The sequence below is a fragment of the Rhineura floridana genome, chromosome 14, assembly GCF_030035675.1.
Source record: "Rhineura floridana isolate rRhiFlo1 chromosome 14, rRhiFlo1.hap2, whole genome shotgun sequence".
Lineage (NCBI taxonomy): Eukaryota > Metazoa > Chordata > Lepidosauria > Squamata > Rhineuridae > Rhineura > Rhineura floridana.
In genome coordinates, this window is record NC_084493.1 from 3,811,957 (window position 1) to 3,833,010 (window position 21,054).

Here is a 21,054-nt window from a genome sequence, read left to right on the forward strand (position 1 = left end):
ATGCCTTCGGAGGTGTATCAGTGGAGATGATTTGATGGGATTTGATTAAGGTACTTCTGGCCTCTACCCATGCACCCCCCCCCCGATTTGAGTTGAAAAAAGGTTTACAGTATTTCTGCCCAATGTAATTTTGGCCTTACAAAAAAAAATACACGCACAAAACACAGGTATTCTCCCACGCAGTGAATGCCCCATTTTCTACATATCTCCCCCTCCCTCTTCCCCCCTCCTAATTATCCAAGAAAGTGCAATTGCTACCGATGCAGCTGGAATTATTACAAACTCGGGTCTAATCTGTTAGCAACGGCTGTGGAATTCAGTAGCTCTTCCGTGAAATGAACTGCGGTGCCCAGCTCTCCCTAGCAAGGGATTGGAGAGGGCGTCAGTGTTTTGTAATATAATCTAGTCCAGCTAGAGGTGGTTCAAATAAACTGGACTGGGAAAGGGGAGGGAGAGGCATGTGTGGGGTATGAATCCAGCGTTGGAGGTTTTTGAGGCTCCGGAGCTCTGCGCTTCTGATTCCCAGTGGGAAAGGATAGTTGTTATAGAAAAAAGTGAGACTGGATAGAGGTTTGTAAAAGCAGGGTTGGATAGAGAGAGAAAAGTCTCCCTCCTCTCTCGCAAGACAAGGGCTTGGAATCAACTTATTAAACTGACTGCTATGCCAGGCCATAGGAAAATGGGAAGCTACTGCCCTACAGGGTCGTTGTTAGGGAGTTTTCCAAACCACAAGTCTTTTCCACCAGGACCTGGATCTCCTGTCTCTCCCATCTTTTAAAACCGTGTGTGTGTGTGTGTACGTGTGTGTGTGTACCTGTGTGTGTGTGTGTACGTGTGTGTGTGTATTTTATATCCCACTCTTCCTCCCAGGGCAGCAAACAAAAACACTAAATGCACTAAACAGTGTCCTGTTCTTGCAGAAGCTACCCAGATTTCTAAAGGAAATCTATAAGCAGGACCTGAGTGCAATAGCCCTCTTGGATAGGATCTCTCCCAGCCCACAGGTTGAACTTGAGCCCTTCTGAATGCAATGCAGGTGTTGTACCCTCGGGCGACGGCCACCACCTGGAGCACAAAGGCAGCCCTTTGATCCATCTAACTCATTATCATCTGCACTGACTGGCAGCAGCTCTGTAGAGCATAATACAGGAGTCTGTCACAGCACCACCTTCAGATGCCAGGGACTGAATCTGGGACCTATTTGCACGCATGTCAGAAAGGTGTTGAATTCAGTGGATAAATGCAGTCAAACACAATTCATCCATCGACTGGTTGAACTAACAGCAGATGAAGGCTGCAGTCGTATGCGAGCCAACTTGGGAGTCAATCCCACTGAACAAAAGTGGGACTGACTTCTGAATAACTTGTACAGGACTGGGTGAAACAGCTGTTTAGTTGATTGGAAGCTCTAAATGTAATATCTGGGTCTCAGACATCTGTTTCTTTGAAGTTGCTGTTGGTGTAAACAGAGAAAGGTCTCTCTCTGTGATTCTCTTGGCCTACCACAGATTTCATCAGAACTGGTCCAGATGTGCACCTGAGCTTTTGTCCTGCCACTCTTCCAGAGACGGTGGCTCCAGAAAGCTTCAGTCCAGTTGCCAAGACTGAACCTCTTGCTCTGGAAGGTTCGCTGGCTAGATGAGGAGGAGGAAGAGGAGGGCACCTGAGGGGAAAAAAAGATACAACTTTTCTCTCCCCCTCCCAGATCTGCTGGTTGCATCTTACACATTTAACTCATCCTTCCTGGAGCCTCGAATTGTTGCTAGGAATCTGTGACCGCCCCCAAACAACAGGCATTGCTCTGATGGAAATGCAAGAAGCCATTTGGTGCAAGCTGTGGTGTTCTCTCTCCCCCCCCCCGCACCACTCTAAAGAGGATAGTCCCATATGGGAACACGGGAGCTGCCTTGTACAGAGTCAGACAGTTGGTCCATCTAGTTCAGTATTGTGTGCACTGACTGGCAGCAGCTCTCCAGGGTTTCAGACGGGGGTCTCACCCTGCCCTATTCTGGCGATGCCCTTGGGGATTCTGCATGTAAAGCAGGTGCTCTGCAACTGAGCTGCGGTCCTTTCCTTTAAAGATAAAGATTCCAGTCCTCATGGGTGTCAAGGAAAAAAATTTTTTTTTTAAATTGAACCAGCCCACGGATCCCCTCAGTTCAGTCCCACCGCTTGAGGGAGGAGACCATCAGGCAGAAGCCCCCCTTAATTGACCTCCCTGGCGAAGGGATGCCATGTCACCTGAGGATGAGGCTCTCCACTCCGTCTCACCCCGTGAAAGGCAAGAGCAGCGTTTCTCAAGACATTCTGGGGCGCCCCCACGTGTGAAGGCCAATCCGGCCGCTTCTGCGAACATCCATCTGCTCTGCTAAGCCCAACTCTGGCTCCCCTTGCACCAGCCCTGTGGGGGGGCCCAACGTGGGGGCTCCAGGGGTTCCTGGGCGGAACACTGCTGGGGAGGGGTCATTCTCGATCAAGCCCCTCTTCGCGCCTCCCCAGTCGGCGGGCCAAACGCCCACGCCTCCTCTTCAGTGGAGTGGCTTTTACGCCGTTAGGCTTATCACGGGCTACTTTCGAAGTAACAGTAACCCCGGAGCAGAAGTCTTCCTCCTCTAAGGCTGCAAAACAAGACATGTCTACTCAGAAGTAAGCTCCATTAGGTTCAGTGGGACTTACTCCCAGGTAAGCGTGTATTGGATTGCTGCAATCCAGCACACACTTATCTGGGAGTGGTGAGCCCAATGGAGTTTACTTCTGAGTAGACATGTATCGAATCGCAGCCTAAGGTTTCCCTTCCCCTCAAAGTGGCACATCCCCTCTGCGGGATAATTAACAGCAACCTGCCTCAACTTTTCCAGCCTTAAATAAGAATACATTTCCTCTCCCCCCCCCACTCTTTTGCGTCGCATTTGGGCACTCGGGGAGTTCCTACGGCTACCCACGCGCAAAAGCCATTTGTGCATTTTTCAGGCTCGGGGTCTTATTTTGGGGGGTGGGGTGCGTCGCAACACCCTTTGCAGCACAGCCCAAACACAAAGAGAAGAACCCCCTTTTTATTTTTGGCCGAGGCTTTTCCTTGGGGGGGGGGAGAGAACGGCTTCCCCTTGGCAAAGCTTCGCGGGGGGCATAGTCCAGGAGCTCGCTAGCCCGCCCTCCCCGTCTGATCCGCTGTGCTTTTAAGCCCGCCCCCCCTTCTCGGGGCTGCTCCGAGGTGCTTTGTTTGGCGTTGCGAGCCACCCGATCCCCGCCGCTCTCCGTTGGGCCGGAGAAGCCCGTCCCGTCGCGGCGCCGTCACCCAGGGGGGGCTCTGGCGCTGGCCCGCCGGCCGTTGGCTCGCCTTTTGTTCTGCCCCTTCGCTGGCGACTCCCGGGGGAGGGGGACGTCTCGCTGCTGGCCGGCGCGCGCGCGAGGAGAGGGCGGGGCGGGTGGTTGCTTGGGGGGCGCGAAGGCGGCGTCGGCGCTGCCTGGCTGTGCTGCCCGGCGGAGGAGGCGAGGCGAGGCGGGCGCCAGCCCGGAGAAGAAGTGCACGCCGGCGACTAGGCGGCCCGCCCGGCAAGATGGCGCAAGCCCGCGCAAGCTCCCCGCCCGGCCGCCGCTTCTCTGGCCGGAGGCTGAGGCGGCTCTGAGCTCGGCCTGCCCGGCGCGGACGCGTCTCTCGCGTTCGGCCCGGCGGGCGCACGTGTGCTTTGTGCGGCGCGGACGCCCCCTCGCCACGCCTGCTCCCTTCTCCCGTCGGGGGCTTCCGGACCCGCGAGAGTCGGCCGACTGCGCTGCTCGCTGCTGGCCGAGCGGGAGGGAGGCTCGGGGGGAGCTGCGAGGAGGAAGAGGAGGAAGAAGGAGACCGGCGCCCCCTCCCCACCGCGCCCCGGAGCCAATGGCCCCCCGAGGCTGCCCGCTGGCGCCGGTTTGCTCGCTCGCCTTCCTGCTGGTCGCCGCCCTGGGAGGAGCAGGTAAGCGGCGAGCCCTTCGGAGGGGAAGGATGGAGAGAGGGAGAGAAGGGGCTGTGTATGGGGAGCCGGGCACTGATTCTCTTCGGAGACTGTGGACGGTCCCCCGGCGCACTCTCTTTCTTTTTCCGCTGTCGTAGACTTCAACTTCTGGGCTGGCGGCCCTTGAAGAGTTTTTCTCTCGGAAGGTTCCGACGGGGAGACTCTTTCTCCTGGTGTAAAAAAAAGGGGGGGGAAGAATGGAGGTCGCCCTCAGAAGGGCCGGGCTCTGACTTTGCCCGGTTCTGCCGTGCCACTCGCTGGGCGTGTTCTACTCCGGGGCGCGCGTGGTTTCCTCTCCCCTCTCCGTGTCCCTTTTCTTCCCTTTGCTAGGAAGCACATGGTTCTGTCAACAAGCAGGAGGGAAATGTGCCAAGCCCAAGGACCGGTAAATAAACCCACGAGGACCGCGATCCGGCTGAGGCACAACAGGCGCTCACACCCTTCTCTGGGAGCGCTTGCTCCGCGTTGCCTTCCCTGCTGCACCCTTTGCTTTTTGCGCCCGAGAAAGTCACTCTCCTTCCTCCGCGCCCGCTTTCTCCAGAGCATCAGAAGTGCTTGCTGGACCGGACCAAAATCTAGCCCCGCGGAGCCTGATTCCGGCCACATGGCCTTTGTCCTTCCAGGGAAGGCTCTTCGTAGCCACCGTGGCCAGTAGCTGTTGACCGACCTGTCCTTGGTGAATTTATTTAATCCCAGTTACAAATTAAAAGAGAGCGGCTACTGGACCAAAATCTAGCCCCGTGGTTTGATGGCAGCGCTACCTAACTAGTCAGATGCTTTGATTTGCATTCCTGCACTGAGCAGGGGGTTGGACTTGATGGCCTTATAGGCCCAACTCTACGATTCTGTGCCTCTGCCAAGGCTTATGAAGCCTTTGCCCCCAACATCTGGGCTCCAGAGCAATAGTTTCTCTCCACATGGAGGCTCCAGTCAGCTGCTGTGGCCAGTAGCTGTTGACCCAGAATTTATTTAATCTCTCTATAAAAGGACAAGCAAGAAAGATAGCGCCCACCTTGTCTCATGATAGGGAACTGTGTATGTTGCTAATTGTGCCGCTGTTTTTCTTCTGCAATCGTTTGCATTCCTTGCATGATAGGGACATGCCACTAGGAGGATAAGAATCCCCCCCTGCAATTATCCATCCTTGCTGCAGGCGGTGCAGTTGCAAGGCAAGATGCCTCTGACCGCCGCAGGTGGGGGTACCTCCGATTGCCCCCAGATCCCGGGCTCTCCCCATTGGCTCTTGCTGGTGAGCTTTTCCAGTGGCCTGTGGCTGGCATTGTTGGAAGCAGATTGCTGGGTCAGATGGGCCTACTAGACGGTTAGGCTTTGGTTGGTAACTTGTGATTGTGGGGCTGGAAGGAGTTTATGGGAGAGGTCGAGAGTGGCAGGCTTGCAACGCCCTTTCGTTTGGAAGTGGTACACGAGCGAGGGGGTGGTGTTTCTGTTTGCTGGAAATGGAAATGGACTGCCTTCAAGTTGATTCCGACTCATGGAGACCCTATGAATAGGGTTTTCATGGTAAGCGGTATTCAGAGGGGGTTTACCGTTGCCTCCCTCTGAGGCTGAGAGGCAGTGACTGGCCCAAGGTCACCCAGGGAGCTTCATGGCTGTGTGGGGATTCGAACCCTGGTCTCCCAGGTTGTAGTCCAACACTCTAACCACTACGCCACACTGGCTCTCTTACCTGTTTGCTGTAGGGAAGCTTAAGACCCTCATGGGCATGCAGGAGTGAGTTGGGGTGCAGTTGTGCTGTGAGTCCCCCCTCCTTTTTTAAAAAAAACCAAAAAACAGACTAGTTGAAGAGGTTGTGTGAACCCACTCTGGGTTTCAGGGATGATGCAGGTTCACGTGTTGGGATCAGTGGAAATGCATTGGCTTTTCCCTCCTTTGCGCTCTTCCTGTCTGGGAGTATAAATCTGGAGGCACCCATGTGAGCACAGCGAGCTGTTGTGGTTTTGAAGTGTCAGGGAAACTTCAAATGCACAAGAAATGAACGCGCATAGGGTGCCTCCTGGGGAAGGAAAGTGGCTTGGACTGGGGGCAAGGCGAATGCTTAAGATCACCCAGCATGGAGCCGCTGCCCTCTGAAAGCTGGACTTTCAAAACCCACTATCTAGGTCGTAAAAGTGGAGTAAACAGGATATTTCTCCCTCTTCCGGCTCTTTCAGTGTATATGGGTAATATCGGAACAAAAGGGTGTGATTTTGTGTACATCAGTATTGGTCATGAGGGCCTCCATGTGCTGGGGCTCAGCTATTTTTAATTACAGTAGGGCTCCACTCAAACGGTGGGTTACGTTCCACACCCCCGCTGTAAAGCAAAAACCACTGTAAAGTGGAACCCATTGAATAGAATGGCATGCAATGCCTGAAAACCGCCGTAAAAGCGGAACAAGCGCTGTATGAGTGGGGCTTTAGTCTAATTGCGTCTAACTGAGACTGCTGTACTAGCGAATCGCTGTAAAGTGAACAGCTGTAAATGGGGCCCTACTGTACATTTATAGCCAGCCTTTCCTCCAAGGAGCTCAAGGCGGCATTTATGGCTCTTCCCTCTTTTATCCTCACAGCAGGAGCGGCTGGTGGCTCCATGTCCATGACGCAGTGGAATCCACTCCGGGGTTTAGCCTAAACCGTGGCACCTTGGACAGCCCCTGGAAAGTTTGGACTAAAACCTGGAGTGGATTCCACTGCCCCACTGACATGGAGCCATGAGATGTTATCCAGGCCAGGCTGTTTGCCAGATTCAGGAGGATCTTTTGCTAGTTGATGTTGATAGGCTTGAAAGGATGCAGATAAGGAGACTATGCATCTTGTAGAAAAGTCTTCACAACTCATAATAGAGCCTTTGAGTGGTTTTTCTGCCAGAGTTTCCAGAAGGATCTTTTCTGATGCGTCTATAGTGGAGCTACCTTTAAACCCTCAATTTGTTACCACGGTTGCAAAACGCACACACAAGCGAGGCCCCATGGTTAGCCGCACGTGTGAGCAATGAATGCCTCTTGTTCTTGGAGGCACTTTTTTTCCTGCACTTACTACTTTTATGTGCGCCAGGGATGAAAAGTAAAATGAAGGCTGCAATTTTGTGCATGCTTACTCAGGAGTAAACCAACTGGACTCCCTGGGACTTATTTGCAGATCAGTAGCACTGATTGGCAAGCCGTTGAAACAGAAGACTGTGCAATTGCTTATGATTTCACCAATGTAATTGGGAGAAATGGCTGCTTAAATAGCCCCAAGGAAAATGGAAGAGAAAGTTGTGCATGCAATTAGTGCTCTTTTCCTGATCCTCGAAAGTACTTTGCTTTATTGTAATGTGTGGTTTTACTTTCCAAGAAATGCAAGAACTCGGTTGTTAACACCACCCACCGGACAGCAACAGAACAGCAAAAACATTAGAGGGATTTCGCCTTTGAACTACTGAGCTCAAACATTTGCCGATAAATTGCAAGCATTTTCTCATCATGTTTGCCATCACTTTTGCTGCTTAGGCCCCAAATCTACAGGAAGTGAATAGACAGGAGAAAGGGAATATTTAGTTATTGATGTGAGAAAAGTGGTATGTTGTTGTCTCAACATAGATGTCTTTTGGAAATCCCTGCAATGAAACCATCACATGATTTGTTGTTGGTTGGTGTTCATATAGCATTACCTGTGTGCGTGGTGGACACTGTGGACACTGTAGCACAGGGCCCGAGAGCACGCTTTGCATGCACAAGGTCTGGATTCAGTCCTTGGGATTTGTAGTTAAAAGGCTTGTGAAACAACTGGTGCAAAAGACCCTCTTTATGCCAGACCCAGAAGACACAACTGGGTTAAATGGGAAAATCATCCGATCTTATAGAAGGCAGCTACCTGTGGTCTCCTGTAATGCTGTACAGAGCAAAAAAGTGACAGGTCCCCACCTGCAAGTAGTTACCTGGAAGTAGCAGATTTCGGCTGAACATCAGGAAAAACTTCCTAAAACTGGAGTCATTCATGAAGCCACTGGACAGCCACCTGTCCGGTATGCTTTTACTTGGATTCCTGCAATGAGCAGGGGGTTGGACTTGATGGCCTTACAGGCCCCTTCCAACTCTATGGTTCTTTGAGCTACCTGCAAGTACCTGCAAGCACCTGCTACCTGCAAGTAGCTACCTGCTTGGACAGGTCCCCCCCTGTAAGTAGCAGTTCCCTACCTACAAGCTTCTGTGTTATTATTTTTTCATTATTTGTTAAATTTATATCCCGCCCTTCCTCCCAGTAGGAGCCCAGGGCAGCAAACAAAAACACTCTAAAACATCATAAAAACTTACATGAAAACATATTAAAACAAAACATCTTTTAAAACATCTCTTGAAAAAGGTTTTAAAAACATCTTTAAAAGCAGTTCCAACACAGACACAGACTGGGATAAGGTATCTATTTAAAAGTAGTGCTGTACGGAGCAAAAAGTGACAGTTCCCCACCTGTAAGTAACTACCGGCAAGTAGCAGATTTTGGCTGAACATCAGGAAAAACTTAGTGGTGCGACAATGGAACCAACGACCTAGGGAGGTGGTGGGCTCTCCAACACTGGAGGCATTCCAGAGGCAGCCCCCTGTTGGGGATGCTTTAATTTGGATTCCTGCATTGAGCAGGGGGTTGGACTCGATGGCCTTGTAGGCCTCTTCCAACTCTATGGTTCGGTGAGCTACCTGCAAGTACCTGCCTGCAAGTACCTGCAAGTAGCTTACAATGTAAGTTTCATAGTAGTAGTGAGGGGAACGGGGGAGAGCCAGGAGAAAATAGCGAAGCAAGATGCAAGGGGAACAAGGAGCGAACTGCCTACAACAGGAGTGGGAAACCTTTTTCACCCTGAGGGCCACATTCTCTTCTGGGAAGCCTTCCAAGGGCATATCTTCCAAAAGGGGGGAGCAGAGCCAGAGGCAAGTAGGCAGAGCAACGGATGTAAAAGATGACCCCTGTACAGTAGGCTAGTTTCCACACACATCACGTTCCTGTCTCTGTCCCCCATCCAGACAAGCAAGAGGCATGAGCAGAGTTGCAGGACCCATTCCAGCCAGGCAAAGGCACTTTGGGTGCAAAGCAGACCTAGTGAGGAGTGTGGCATGGGGAGAGGGGGCTTATTCTGGGGAGGCTTCCAAGGGCCAGGTAGAGAAGCCTAGAGAGCCACATTCGTTCCAGGTCTGAGGTTCCCCACAGCTGGCCTAAAAGAGACCAAGATGGAAAGTATTGCATTTTTTTCATCAGGAATGAGGTGCCTCTTAGGAAAGGAACAATTAGGGGGACGAGGTTGTCAATTTCAGCCGTGTAAGGTCCCTGACACTTGCACCTCCAGCAGTCAAAGGGGAACAGAATGTACCTATGTGGCCCTCCTGAAGTACAAAGCACTGATTAACCAAATGCAATTAGGCAGCTCTGCTTATTAGCACATGCCTGTCATGATGTTAGGGTAGATAACAGTATGCAATTAAGATGATTGAAATAATGCTGATTCTTTTTTCTTTTTCATTTTTGCTATCTGACAATCTCTTGGAAGCCAAACCCTTCATAAAATGCAAGCTGGCAGACAGCTACAGTGGTATTAGGAAGAGTTTTAAAAAATGAAGAAAGTATAAACTATTCTTAGGTTCTGGGGGGGGGTTGTTTGGTGTGTGTGTGTGTGTTTTGTATATTGCATCTCTCCAGATTCAAAGGAGTTGAGGCATTTGTTGATTTTACATTACATTCCTCTTTGTTTGAAATATTAGTAATTCACTGCGTGAAACTGAAACACAGGGTTGTATCCGGCACTAGTCGCCTTTGGGGTTGAACCCACTGAAATTAATGGACATGACTAACTTGTGTCCATTGATTTTAACGAGTCTACTCTGAGTAGAATGTGAATTGTAGCCACCTAAAATGTGTACTACTTGTACTTATTTTTACAACGTGTGAAAGTAGACCTTGAATGTTCCCACTTCACATAAGAGGCTGAACGACTGTCCCTTGTGCTTTGGCACCCATGTGAGTTGCAGCAACTGAAACTCACAAGTGCCATACCCACGTCTAGGTCTAACTTTAACACTGTTGTTCTGTGACTGAGGCACTGAACTGGTGCGTGTGTCTGGAGGAGGAAGCTTCATGTGATTGGATTGGATTGTCATTTCCCTTGTTTGCTTGCCCCTTTCTCCACCCACATTTGACTTGTGATTCATGCAAGGACCTGCAACTCGCCTGGTGAAACCTTTGCAGTTCTAAGTTATTCCAAGCTGTTGCACCAATGCGATGCAACTCAGGATGCTTCCCCACAGCACTTTCCTGCGCACTTGGTGCTGTTCATGCATGCACGTATAAGGAAGCCTCATGTTCCGTTTGAACCAGCCCGTTATTCACAACAATGAGGACTGGAATCATACTTTTCTAAGGGAAAGTACCATCGTGCAGTGATAATAGTACCTGCTTTGCATGCAGGGAGCCCCAGGATCAGCGTCTGGCAACTCCAGGTAGGGCTGGGAAAGATCACTGCTGACCACCAGTGCAGACAGTATCAAGCTAGATTAGGATGCTCCCTCGCCATATAAGGCAGTTTCCTGTGTTCCTAATGGTGTGCTCAGTTCAGGGTTCCTGTCATGTTCAGGAAGATGTTTGGCAAGTTGGAAAGGATTCCTTCTTCCAGAATTCAGTCTCCATCCCCTTCTCAGAACCCTGTTTCAGCTACCGATGGAGGAATGTGGCGTATGCAACATATAGGGCCTCCTTTCCTGATCTTCTAAGCAGTGAAGACTGGTGCCTTTGATGTCCGTGGGACAGTGAATCTGGTCTGGGTTTTAGTCTGAACATTCAAGGAGTTGCCCAAGCTGCTGAACTTATTTAGCAAGTGGGCTTCAGCACCTTGGACAGCTCCTTAAAAGTTCAGATGAAAACCTGGAGTGGATTCCACTGCCCTGCTGACATGGAGCCACCAACCACCCCTGGTGTAGTGGTTAGAGTGTTGGCCTAGGATCTGGGAGGCCAGGACTCAAATCTGTCTCCAATCAAGAAGCACACTGGGTGATCTTAGGCCAGTCACTAGTTGTGTATGCACCCCTGTTTACTTTGCATCCCGCACACTCCCACCACTAGTCTGGGAAGCAATGTACACATGACGTTAGCCACAATCCACAGCTATCCTGTAGTTTCTTCTGAAATACTGTGTTTTGATGCGTTCCCCCCCAAAACCAGCTTCAGTCCAAGTTGAGAACTGCTCATTGGGTGAAGCATCCCCACCCTATCGCCTCTTGCTGGTGTGGACATGCAAGGGGTGACTTAGATACATATCGAGTCGTGTGGAAGTGTACAGTGCTTGAAATGCCACAGAAAAAAGGGCAATCTCACTGTGTTGTAAGCCGGTAATACATACACAGCCACGGCCTCTCAGCCTAACCCACCTTGCAGGGTTGTTGCAAAGATGAAAGAGGGAAGGGGACCAGCATTTATTTATTTATTAAATTTCTATTTTGCCCTTCCTACCAGAAGGAGCCCAGGGCAGCAGATAAAGGACAAAACATAAAAAAACATCTTAAAACATCTCACAAACAAAACATCTTAAAAACATTTTAAAAATAAAACATCTTGAAAGTATATTTTTAACAGAATCTTTAAAAGCATCTTTAAAAGCAGTTCCAACACAGATGCAGACTGGGATAAGGTCTCTACTTAAAAGGCTTGTTGAAAAGTTAACAGGGATGGCGCCTGTCTAATATTTAAGGAGAGGGAATTCCACAGGGTAGGTGCTGCCACACTAAAGGTCCGCTTCCTATGTTGTGCAGAATGGGCCTCCTGAGAAGATGGAATCTGCAGGAGGCCCTCACCTGCAGAGCGCAGTGATCGACTGGGGATATAAGGGGTAAGCCGGTCTTTCAGGTATCCTGGTCCCAACCATATAGACCACCTTGGGCTCCTAGGAAGAAAGATGGGATATAAAAGCAATAATACATAAAGTGGCTCAGTTGCAGATCAAGGAACAGTGTGGATCCGAGCACTTTCTCAGCCCAGGAATTTGTGATCAGTGATGTTACCAAGCTCACAAGTCCTTTCACACAAAAGCTCTTGGTCTTCTCTCTCTCTGTCTTGTTGGAGAACTGGGAGTCCAAAACACATGCTGATCTACTGTGAATCACCCAGAGATCTACTAGTAGATCCCAATCTACCTTCTGCCTACCCCCACCCCCAGGTTAGACAGCGCAACAAGTGAGCCGTTATGGTAGCTGTAAATAGATTTCATATGACAAAACTTCTCGTGGTGCCCCCACCATGGAATCTCTGATTGAGCCTCTTGTAGTTCTTGGGGGGGGGGGGAAGGTCAGAGCTAGTTTGATCTCTTTCTGGCGGTCTCCTTGGAGGGTTTTTTAAAAAAATATTTCCTTCCTGTTTCCCCTTAGCAATTATATCTGGAGTACTAACACCTGGGAAGGCTTTGGCCTAGTTTTGGTGCATCTGAAAAATATTAGGAGGGGTGTTTTGTTAAAATGTGATTAGGGTCCTGCATTTACTATGTGTTCTGTCCTGAAGCGAAATTCCTGTTGTCATCAGGGGCATAAGATCCCAGAGTCTGGTGACCCATTCGTGGCAGAGTCTTATGCAAGTTTACTCGGAAGTAATCCCCTCTGTGTTCAGTGAGACTTACTCCCAGATGTGTGTATGCAGATGACTGCAGTTTTATATTGGTTTGTTCAAGGTTTGCAGAGTCCTTGTGCAGCTCTTGAACAAAAATGTCTTGTTTGTTTGAGGAAGAAGAAAAAATACTTCAGAGGATTCCCCACCTACTCCAAAATGGGAAGAGAATTTCAAATTTGGAAACGGCAAATGCTATGAGGCAGGCCTGAAGATGTGGAGAACTGGTTTGTCAAGGATGCAAAATATTTTTTTTGGCCTGAGGGCCACATTCCTTCCAGGGGCCACATGCTAGTGGTGGGCGGAACCAGATGCAATAGTGGGTGGGACGGTTGCTATAGCTCTTACAAGGGAGGCTCAGGGGCTGGTGACAAGGGAGAAAGCCTTTTCAGTGGTGGCTCCCTGTCTGTGGAATGCTGTCCCCAGCATCGTCCGCCTGGCACCTTTGTAGACGTCCTTTTGGTGCCGGATGAAGACTTACCTTCCCCTCCCAGGCATTTGATAGACTGAGGTGATGTTGTTAGGGTGATGCCAAAGCTTCCTGTGGCTATTATGGGGGTTCTTTGGTTCTGCTCTTATCGTATAATGTATCTATACATGTTCTCAAGTGTGTTGTAGATTGCTTGGAGACCTTGGTGTAACAAGCGACTAACAAGCAGTATCTATCCATCTATCATCTATCATCTATCTAACTAACTAACTAACTAACTATGCAAGCATCAAGCTGCAGTTTCCTGTTGCAAACTGTAGCATGATCACTTCCCTCCCACCTGCAACTGCTCGCATCACTCACCGCCATCTGGCTTGGCAAGCAGGTATGGTGGCAGTGACAGCCTGGCTGAGGGTGGGGTTGCTGGCCAACCGGCACACTGCATGGCAGCGGTAATCATTCATGGGAGGTGGTGGTGGGAGGCCAGTCTGTGGCCTAGCTGGGCTGCTCAGCGGCACTGCTTTTCTGGGGAGGCAGCAGCAGAGGAACAGGTGAGGCAAGTGGGTTGATGAGGGGAGTGGTGGTGTCTGAGGAGGTAGGGGTTGGCAGGGGGAGTTGGGGTTTGGGGTTGGCAGGGTGGGGGTTGGTGAGCGGTGCGAACTGGGGTGGGTCTTGGGAAGTGACACTGTGTCAGCTCTACACTGCGTCAGCAGTGCCGGTGGGGGCTGGAAATTCCTGGGTGGTTGGCAGGGAAGCAAAGTCCTTAGCCGGTAGTCTGGCCATAAATCTGCCAGGTCTTAGGAGGAGGGAATCTGATAAGGGCCAGGCTTGTCCGAAGCGTACTTACCGAGTCAGGAGTCCAGAAGCGAGGTCAGTAGAGGTCCAGGATCAAGTGCCAAGGGGTCAGTCCGAAAGAGGGTGCCAGGAAACTAGGAACACACAAGCCACGCCTGACGTTGCAATCAGCAACAAGCTGCAGCCAAGGTGTGCCTTATAAAGAGCAAGGTTGACAGCACGTGTGAGTCCTCAGCGTTTGGGCCTTAAGGAGACAGGCCTGCCTCTCTTCTGCCTGACCTTCTGCTGTCTACGTTCTGCAGGTGAGGGGGGAGTATCCTGTGCACTGTCTGTGTCTGGCTGCAGGGCCTCTGCTGTATCTGGGGTGCTCTGCAGCTGAGGGGGAGAAGGAGCTGGATTCTCAGGAGGCTCCTCCATGTCTCCTTCTGAGTCTGCTGCTCCTGGGTCTGCTGCTGTTACTCCTGAGTCGTCCTCATCTGAGGAGTCCTCTGACGGGGCCATGACACACGGCAAGCTTCGGTTTACCAAGCGTGGAAGCAGAAATCTTCAAAGCTGCTTCTCCTTCCCACCCAGAAGGGTGAGAGGGGAGTGTAGGAGGAGGCTACGCTCATTCACATCTCATGAACCAGTGCTCAATGGGGCAGGGGTGATCACCTACCCTCCTGTCACTGGAGTTGCTGTGAATTATTGGGAGGAGTGAGGTGCAGTTGATGTGGTGCCGATGACCTTGCCGCTGCTTTGCCCTTCTGTTCCCCTTCTTCCTCCTGGTAATTCACTGTGACACTAGTGATGGCAGGTCAGGTGAGTGCCACAGCCGCCTCACTGAATGCTTCTCCTTGTAGCTAAAGTTAGGGTTATTTATGTAAACATATTGGCAGTCCCATCTTGAGTGACTGTGGAAGGTTCCATTTGCTAAAGCGGGCTCGATTTTTTTTTAAAAAAAATCCTAATCTGGATGAGCCCTCTTTACCACGAAAAGGGAGGCCATGTGGAAATGTGTTACAATACATCTACGTGTATCCCAGTTGTTGAAGGCTTCTCAAGTTGTCTCGTTTGCTGCCTGATCATGGCATTCAAATATTTATTCAGAGCACACACCTGTATTGGATCTTGTGTCAGGCGCTACAGGGCGTGAACTGGGATTGCACATCGCCGTTTGAACTGGGTTTGCCATCTTGGTTTGCAGACAGACAGTATGCAAACCGTAGTTTGCCCTGTTTGGGTGTATGATAAACTATGGCTTGCCTCTAGATATGAAAAGGGAAGGTGGCAATCTTAGTGTGTGAGGGGGGAGGAGGGGGGCATGAGTGCAAGGCTCATTGACATAGCACAAAATTGTGGATTGGCATTACTTCTCAAGCAAGCCACTTGCTGTGCCATGGCATCTTGCCAACCCAAGATACCTAGTTAGAAGTCAAGGGCTTCTCCCTGATGTGCTGCAGTCTTGTCCTGGAGAATGTGATTTTCAGTGCATTGTTTCATGTGCATAAATGGATTGAACAGTAGCAGTGGAAGATTTGACTGTGTGAACAAGACCTTCTAAATTCATTCCCAGCATCTACCACGATGGCACTGTGGCTTTGCCTGGGGCTGGTGATTTCTATAGTGACAAAACCTCTTCTAATTTCACAGGTATGGACATTTTAAGAAAACAAAAAAAATCCTTCCTTGGAAATGATGGAGGGGCCCGGGGGGGCGGTCATTGGGGATGTTCAGGTGGTTAAAAAGGTGTAACATTCACTTAAAAGAGAAGGTTGCGAGAAGGAGGAAATAAGAATTAAATCAACTTCAAAGTGCCTTGAAAGCCATGCATTCATTCCCAGCCCTTTCTTTCCTTCTCCTGTTTGCAAGATAAATCTCAGAGTTCATCCTTGTGGCTGCTAATTGTTTGCTCTATGATCAAATATTGGGTGATTTTTATTTTTTTTGTTAAATAACCGTTTGTGTTGTCAGACATCATATTGTTGGGAAAGAGATGAAACATTTCTTGTAGCGGGACTGGCAGAGAGGGGGAGTTTCTGTCTTAGGGTTCTGTCTCTTCTATTGCGATAGTGTCAGCGATACTTCCTTCCCCTGCCGTTAATAAAAAGTAAAGCGATTTAAAAGGAGCGGGGCAGGAATTCCCCTGACAGTGCCCCAGTTCAAGTTGAGATGAGCACTTAATTGACTGATGAAGAATCACCCAGTTATTTCAGAAGCTAACTTGGCATATGAGAGCCAGTGTGGTGTAGTGGTTAGAGTGTTGGACTACGACCTGGGAGACCAGGGTTTGAATCCCCACACAGCCATGAAGCTCACTGGGTGACCTTGGGCCAGTCACTGCCTCTCAGACTCAGAGGAAGGCAATGGTAAACCCCCTTTGAATACCGCTTACCATGAAAACCGTATTCACAGGGTCGCCATAAGTCGGAATCGACTTGAAGGCAGTCCATTTCCATTTTCAACTTGGCATGTAAGGCTGCAAACTTACACATGTGCACTTGAGAGTAAGACTCATTACTCCTGGCCAACTCCTGGGTAAACACGCTTTGGATCGCCCAGCACAATTGTATATTTTTGCTGGGTTTCACATCCTGATTTGAAAAGGCTCACTTTATTTACATCTGTCTCTTCCCCATCCCCCACCCCAGGCTTTGGCGCCATGATATGAGATTTGATAGGCAGCCAAGATATGAATGGGGCTATGTTAGGAAATGAGTTGCAATTATTTTCTCCCTCTCCAGCAATGTGAATGGAGGCCTTTGCTCCCTCTCCATTAATTGTGTAATTTTATTGTTTCCAGTTGCCAAAAAAAAGAAACAAAGTCGACCCCCCCCCAACCACCTTCAAACCTTTTCCTCGGCCTGGCGTGGCATGTCAGTTATTTGAGGATGATTCCAGCAACAACAAATCATCTCCTCCATTTCCAATATTGCCTTCTTTCCAGTGAGGCAACTCTTTGGTTAGTCAGTCCAAGCTGATCTCTAAAGCAAACATTCCGTCTTCTTAAAAAAGGGAGAGGCTGTTGAGCAGGGTTGGCGCTAGGTTTGATGGGGCCCAGGTCAAGGTGCCCTGGTTGAATCTCCCTCCCATTGCCTCTCTGGTAGACCCCCCAAATAGTGGCAGGGGGTGATGGGCAGCTGAGGAGATGAGTGGTAGAGCCAGTGGGCAGCAGAGCTGTAAAGAGAAATGATGGGCATCATGATGTCCAACAAGAGGCCAGCACCTTGGACAGCTCCTTGAAAGTTTGGACTAAAGCCCAGAGCGGATTCCAGTGCCCCACTGACATGGAGCTACCAGGCACCCCTGCAACCTGCAACTCCAAAACAAGGGCCGAGGGATTGTTGGTGGAGGCCTGCATTAGTCCACCTTTAACGTGAGCAATGCTTTCCTAAAATGGTGGATCTCAGTGGGCTTGCATTTCTCTGCACGTCCAAAGTCTGATAGAATTCAGGCTGTGTCAAGGAGATTTCCGACAGGGAAGACTAAGCAACTGGATTCCAGTTACAAGATGACGGGGTTGGTGTGCCTCCTCTGCATTCAGAATTGTGTGTGCTAAAGTTCAGGACATAAATCTAACACAGCCAACCTGATGCCTTTCGGTTGTTGTTGGACTACAGCTCCATCATCCCTGGCTGCTGGTCATGATGGCTGGGGTTAACAGGAGTTGGGAGTGCAACAACATCTGGAGGGCACCACGTCAGCTAGGTGGACTCGGTATAAGGAAGTGTCCTGCGCTCCTGTCCATTGGCCAGTGGTGACTAAGGCAGTCTGGCTTATCTATGGTGGTGGCAGTAACGGCTCCCAGGCATTCAACAGCCTGCTGAGCAAAGGATGGAATTACTTAAACCTTCCCCTGCAAGGCCTCTCCCCCCCCCCCAATTTAAAAGGAACGAGTTGCATCTTTTTGGCATAAAGAATTTGCCTACTTTGGGAGACGTGGGGTACTTTCAGAGTTCTCCCTCTTGCTTCGTATGGCAACTTAAATTGGATTATGCGGGGATCAATGTGCAGTGTAACCTGAGAAGAGGCAGATGGGCTGGGTAGAGAAAAAGCGGGTTAGGGTTACGGAGCTGCGGGTCAGAGGCGAGGCTGCAGAACTTTTCCAAATGGAGACTCCATTTAGTGGTGGAGGCTGTGCATAAACATGGCCTTTGTCTGCCTGCTTTTATTAACCCATTAAGCATCTTAAAACATCAGGCTTCATCCTGTCATGGTAGGATCTCCCTCCCTCCCCTCTCCCTTTTATAAAGAGCTGCCTGTCTTGTAAACGGGAAGGTTAGTGCTTCTGAACTTTGAGGGAGATAGGTGCTATGGAGGAGAGCGGAATTAATCCAAGGGACCTTATGACTTGCATCTAAGGATAGGGGAGAGATTTGGTTCAGTTCTGCCTAATTTGCACTTTCCAAAGCAATGCACGAACTGAAATGCAGCCCGCCTTCAAAATTCACGCTGCTCTGAATTTTGCAATGCAATTCTCCATGTATACAAAGATGCCTCTGTTAAGGTAAAGCATACATCCAAGTGCACATATTAGTGACAAAGATATGGCACTAATATAATGCACTATAATGCAGACAAAAATGTTGCTGAATTCTTGTGAGAATGTTTTTTTTTTTTAAATCTCAAACCGATGTGGAAATGTGAAGAACTGGATTTAAGACTGGAAAAATGAGAAAACAGAGAGATACCAACATTGAGAGATTCACCCCTTCCTAGCCTGGAGAAGGGAGGACTGGTGTGGTCGTAGCAGCAGCCTTCAAATACCCGAGGGGCTGCCCCACAGGAGGGCAAATGCATGTTTCCTTCCCCCAGGGAGGGTAGAGCTGGTTCTAATGGGCTTAAGTCACAGGAGGGTAGATTTCAACTGAACATTAGGAGAAAATGTGTTGCTGATAAGAACAGTTTGACGATGAGATCTAAATAGGATTAAGTAGGCTCTTCCTCACTTGAGATGTTGAAGCAGAGGGTGAACCACCATCTGTTGGGGATACTCTTGCTCTGGATTCCCTGCATGGAACAGGGGATAGACTAGATGACCTTCAAGGATCCCCTCCAACTGTATGATTCCATGTCACACACACAAATAAAAACCTTGAAACTCGGCATGTGGGCTTTCCTGTAATAAATCATGCTAATCCCATGGCAAAGTTGAACAATCTCTTATCTGTGAGTCTTCTCCCAGATAGCAGTACTGAGCTAGGTAGACCAATGGACTGACTCAGTAATAAGGTAGCTTCCTATGTTTAAATAAGCTCTGCATTTAGAACTGTGAGGACTAGAATCTTCACCTTTAAGAGAAGGACTGGCAGAGCACATGCTGTGCATGGAGAAGAGTCCATGCCTAATCCCTGGCATCTCCAGCTAGGATTGGGAAAGATCCTTAAAGAATCACCGCCAACCAGTATGGACAATGTTGACCGAGATGTGCCAATAGTCTGACTTGCTGGACAAGGTGGCATCCTTGCCAGGGATCCCTGCCATGGTGGGAGTGTGTGGCCCTTGAGATGGCCTGTGGTTTCTCTCTCTTCTAGGGGCAGGGGAGAATTTTGATTTACTTTGCGTTGAAAGGTGAATTTATCAAATTTGCACTTTCTGAAACAGTGTGAGAACTGAAATACAGCAGTTCTTCGAAATTTGAGCTTTTCCGAATTTTGTGATGCAGTTCACAAAAATACATATATTAGGGGAAATCATGCATAGCAATGTATATATTAGTGAAAATAACATACAAAACTGCATTGTAATAGGGGGAAATGCTTGTAAAAATGTGTACGTGAGTCAAACCTGCATGACAATGTGTTTAATAGGAGAAATTAGCATTAAAATGGCGATGTATATTCATGAGGATTTTTTAAAAATACAAATTGCTGCAGAGAAGTGAAGGACTGCATTTAGGACTGAGGAAAAATTAGAAACAGAGAGGGCTAAAACTGACAGTTCCTTCCATCCCTTCTTTGTATTCCAGAGTTGAGTCGTTCCACAGAGTTAGCGTTTACCATAGAACCCAGCGACCACATTGCCGTGCAGGAACAGCCACTGGTCTTGTATTGCCAGGTGGAAGGGATCCATCCCATCAGCATCACGTGGCGGAAGAACGGGGCCTTAATGGCGGACAATGAGGGCACCTTCACCCTCGCAAACGGCTCGCTGTACTTCTCCCACTTCCAGAAACTGAAGGGTGACGGGTCTTCTGACGAAGGCGAGTACGACTGCATGGCTCGGAATCGCTTTGGGCTAGTGGTCAGCCGCAAGGCTAGGATTCAAGCAGCAAGTAAGGTGTTTTTTTTATTAAATGTTTCTTTCTTTGCAAATCCTTTACTCTGAATAAAGAAAAAATGTTGGCCATTGGCCATTAATAGATGCATGGCAGCCGTGTTGACTGAATGATGTGAGGCTGTTGTGTACTAGCAGGGCACAGGTTAGAATGACCAATAGCTATGAACTGGCTGTCCATAAATGTAAGGCTGCGAGCAGAAGATTTCTTAAGTGTTTGGGTCAAAGGAGACATGACATGGGGCTCCATGTTTGAAGCTCCTGTTTCTTTCTCCAGGATCCAGTGGCGTTTGTGTGTGCATGTCCACCGATCTGTTTTGGGGGGCTAATGTGCACAGGGAAAGGGGGGTTTAACTCTTTGCACCCATAGCAACTCCCCAACATAAATCCCCTTCCCCTCCCACCCCACCTCAATTCCTATTTGCTGCGGAGGTGGAAACATATAGTTGTAGGCTCCTAAGCTTGTAAACAAAAGAACCCTGCAGATGCTGCTGAACTACATCTCCCAGAAGCCCCTGCAAGCGTGGCCAGTGGCAACATCTGCAGGGCCAAAGGTTCCCCACACCTGCTATAGAATTTCCCCTTGGCTGATAACGGCTTTGGGTGGGTGTGACTGGAACGGGGGTGTCGCGTTGAGGGCAAAGCATTTTGGAAAATACCGATGGGGCTGTGTATCTGCCCAGGTTCTGTGTGAAGGGGCATGCAGAAAAAGTGTAGAGCGTGACATTAGATGCAGAATTCAGTTTCATAAGCTTCTCGGCTTCCACTGAAAACAAAAACAAGCGATAGCCAGTGCATAATCAGGAGTGCACTTTAAGGTTCCTGATTGTGTGTCTGCAACCGTTTCTCTACCCGAGACTCAGCTGTTTTCACATCTTATGTCAGATGTGGGGCAGATGAGTGTGGATTTGGGGGAACTGCCTCGTGGGCCAAATTGGGACCTGTTGACTGGCTGGTTGGCGCTGACCCA

At 49.4% G+C, this 21,054-nt stretch overlaps 1 protein-coding gene across 1 annotated transcript in view; it reads left to right on the forward strand.

Moving 5' to 3' along the window:
- The first annotated feature begins 2,857 nt into the window (after window positions 1–2,857).
- Window positions 2,858–21,054, forward strand: part of IGDCC3 (immunoglobulin superfamily DCC subclass member 3) — a 120,735-nt gene continuing 102,538 nt past the window's right edge. Inside the window, exons 1-2 of the mRNA XM_061595636.1 lie at window positions 2,858–3,950; window positions 19,777–20,082. Of these exons, the coding sequence (XP_061451620.1) occupies window positions 3,875–3,950; window positions 19,777–20,082 (382 nt within the window). The 5' untranslated portion in view covers window positions 2,858–3,874. The remainder of the gene's footprint in view (window positions 3,951–19,776; window positions 20,083–21,054) is intronic.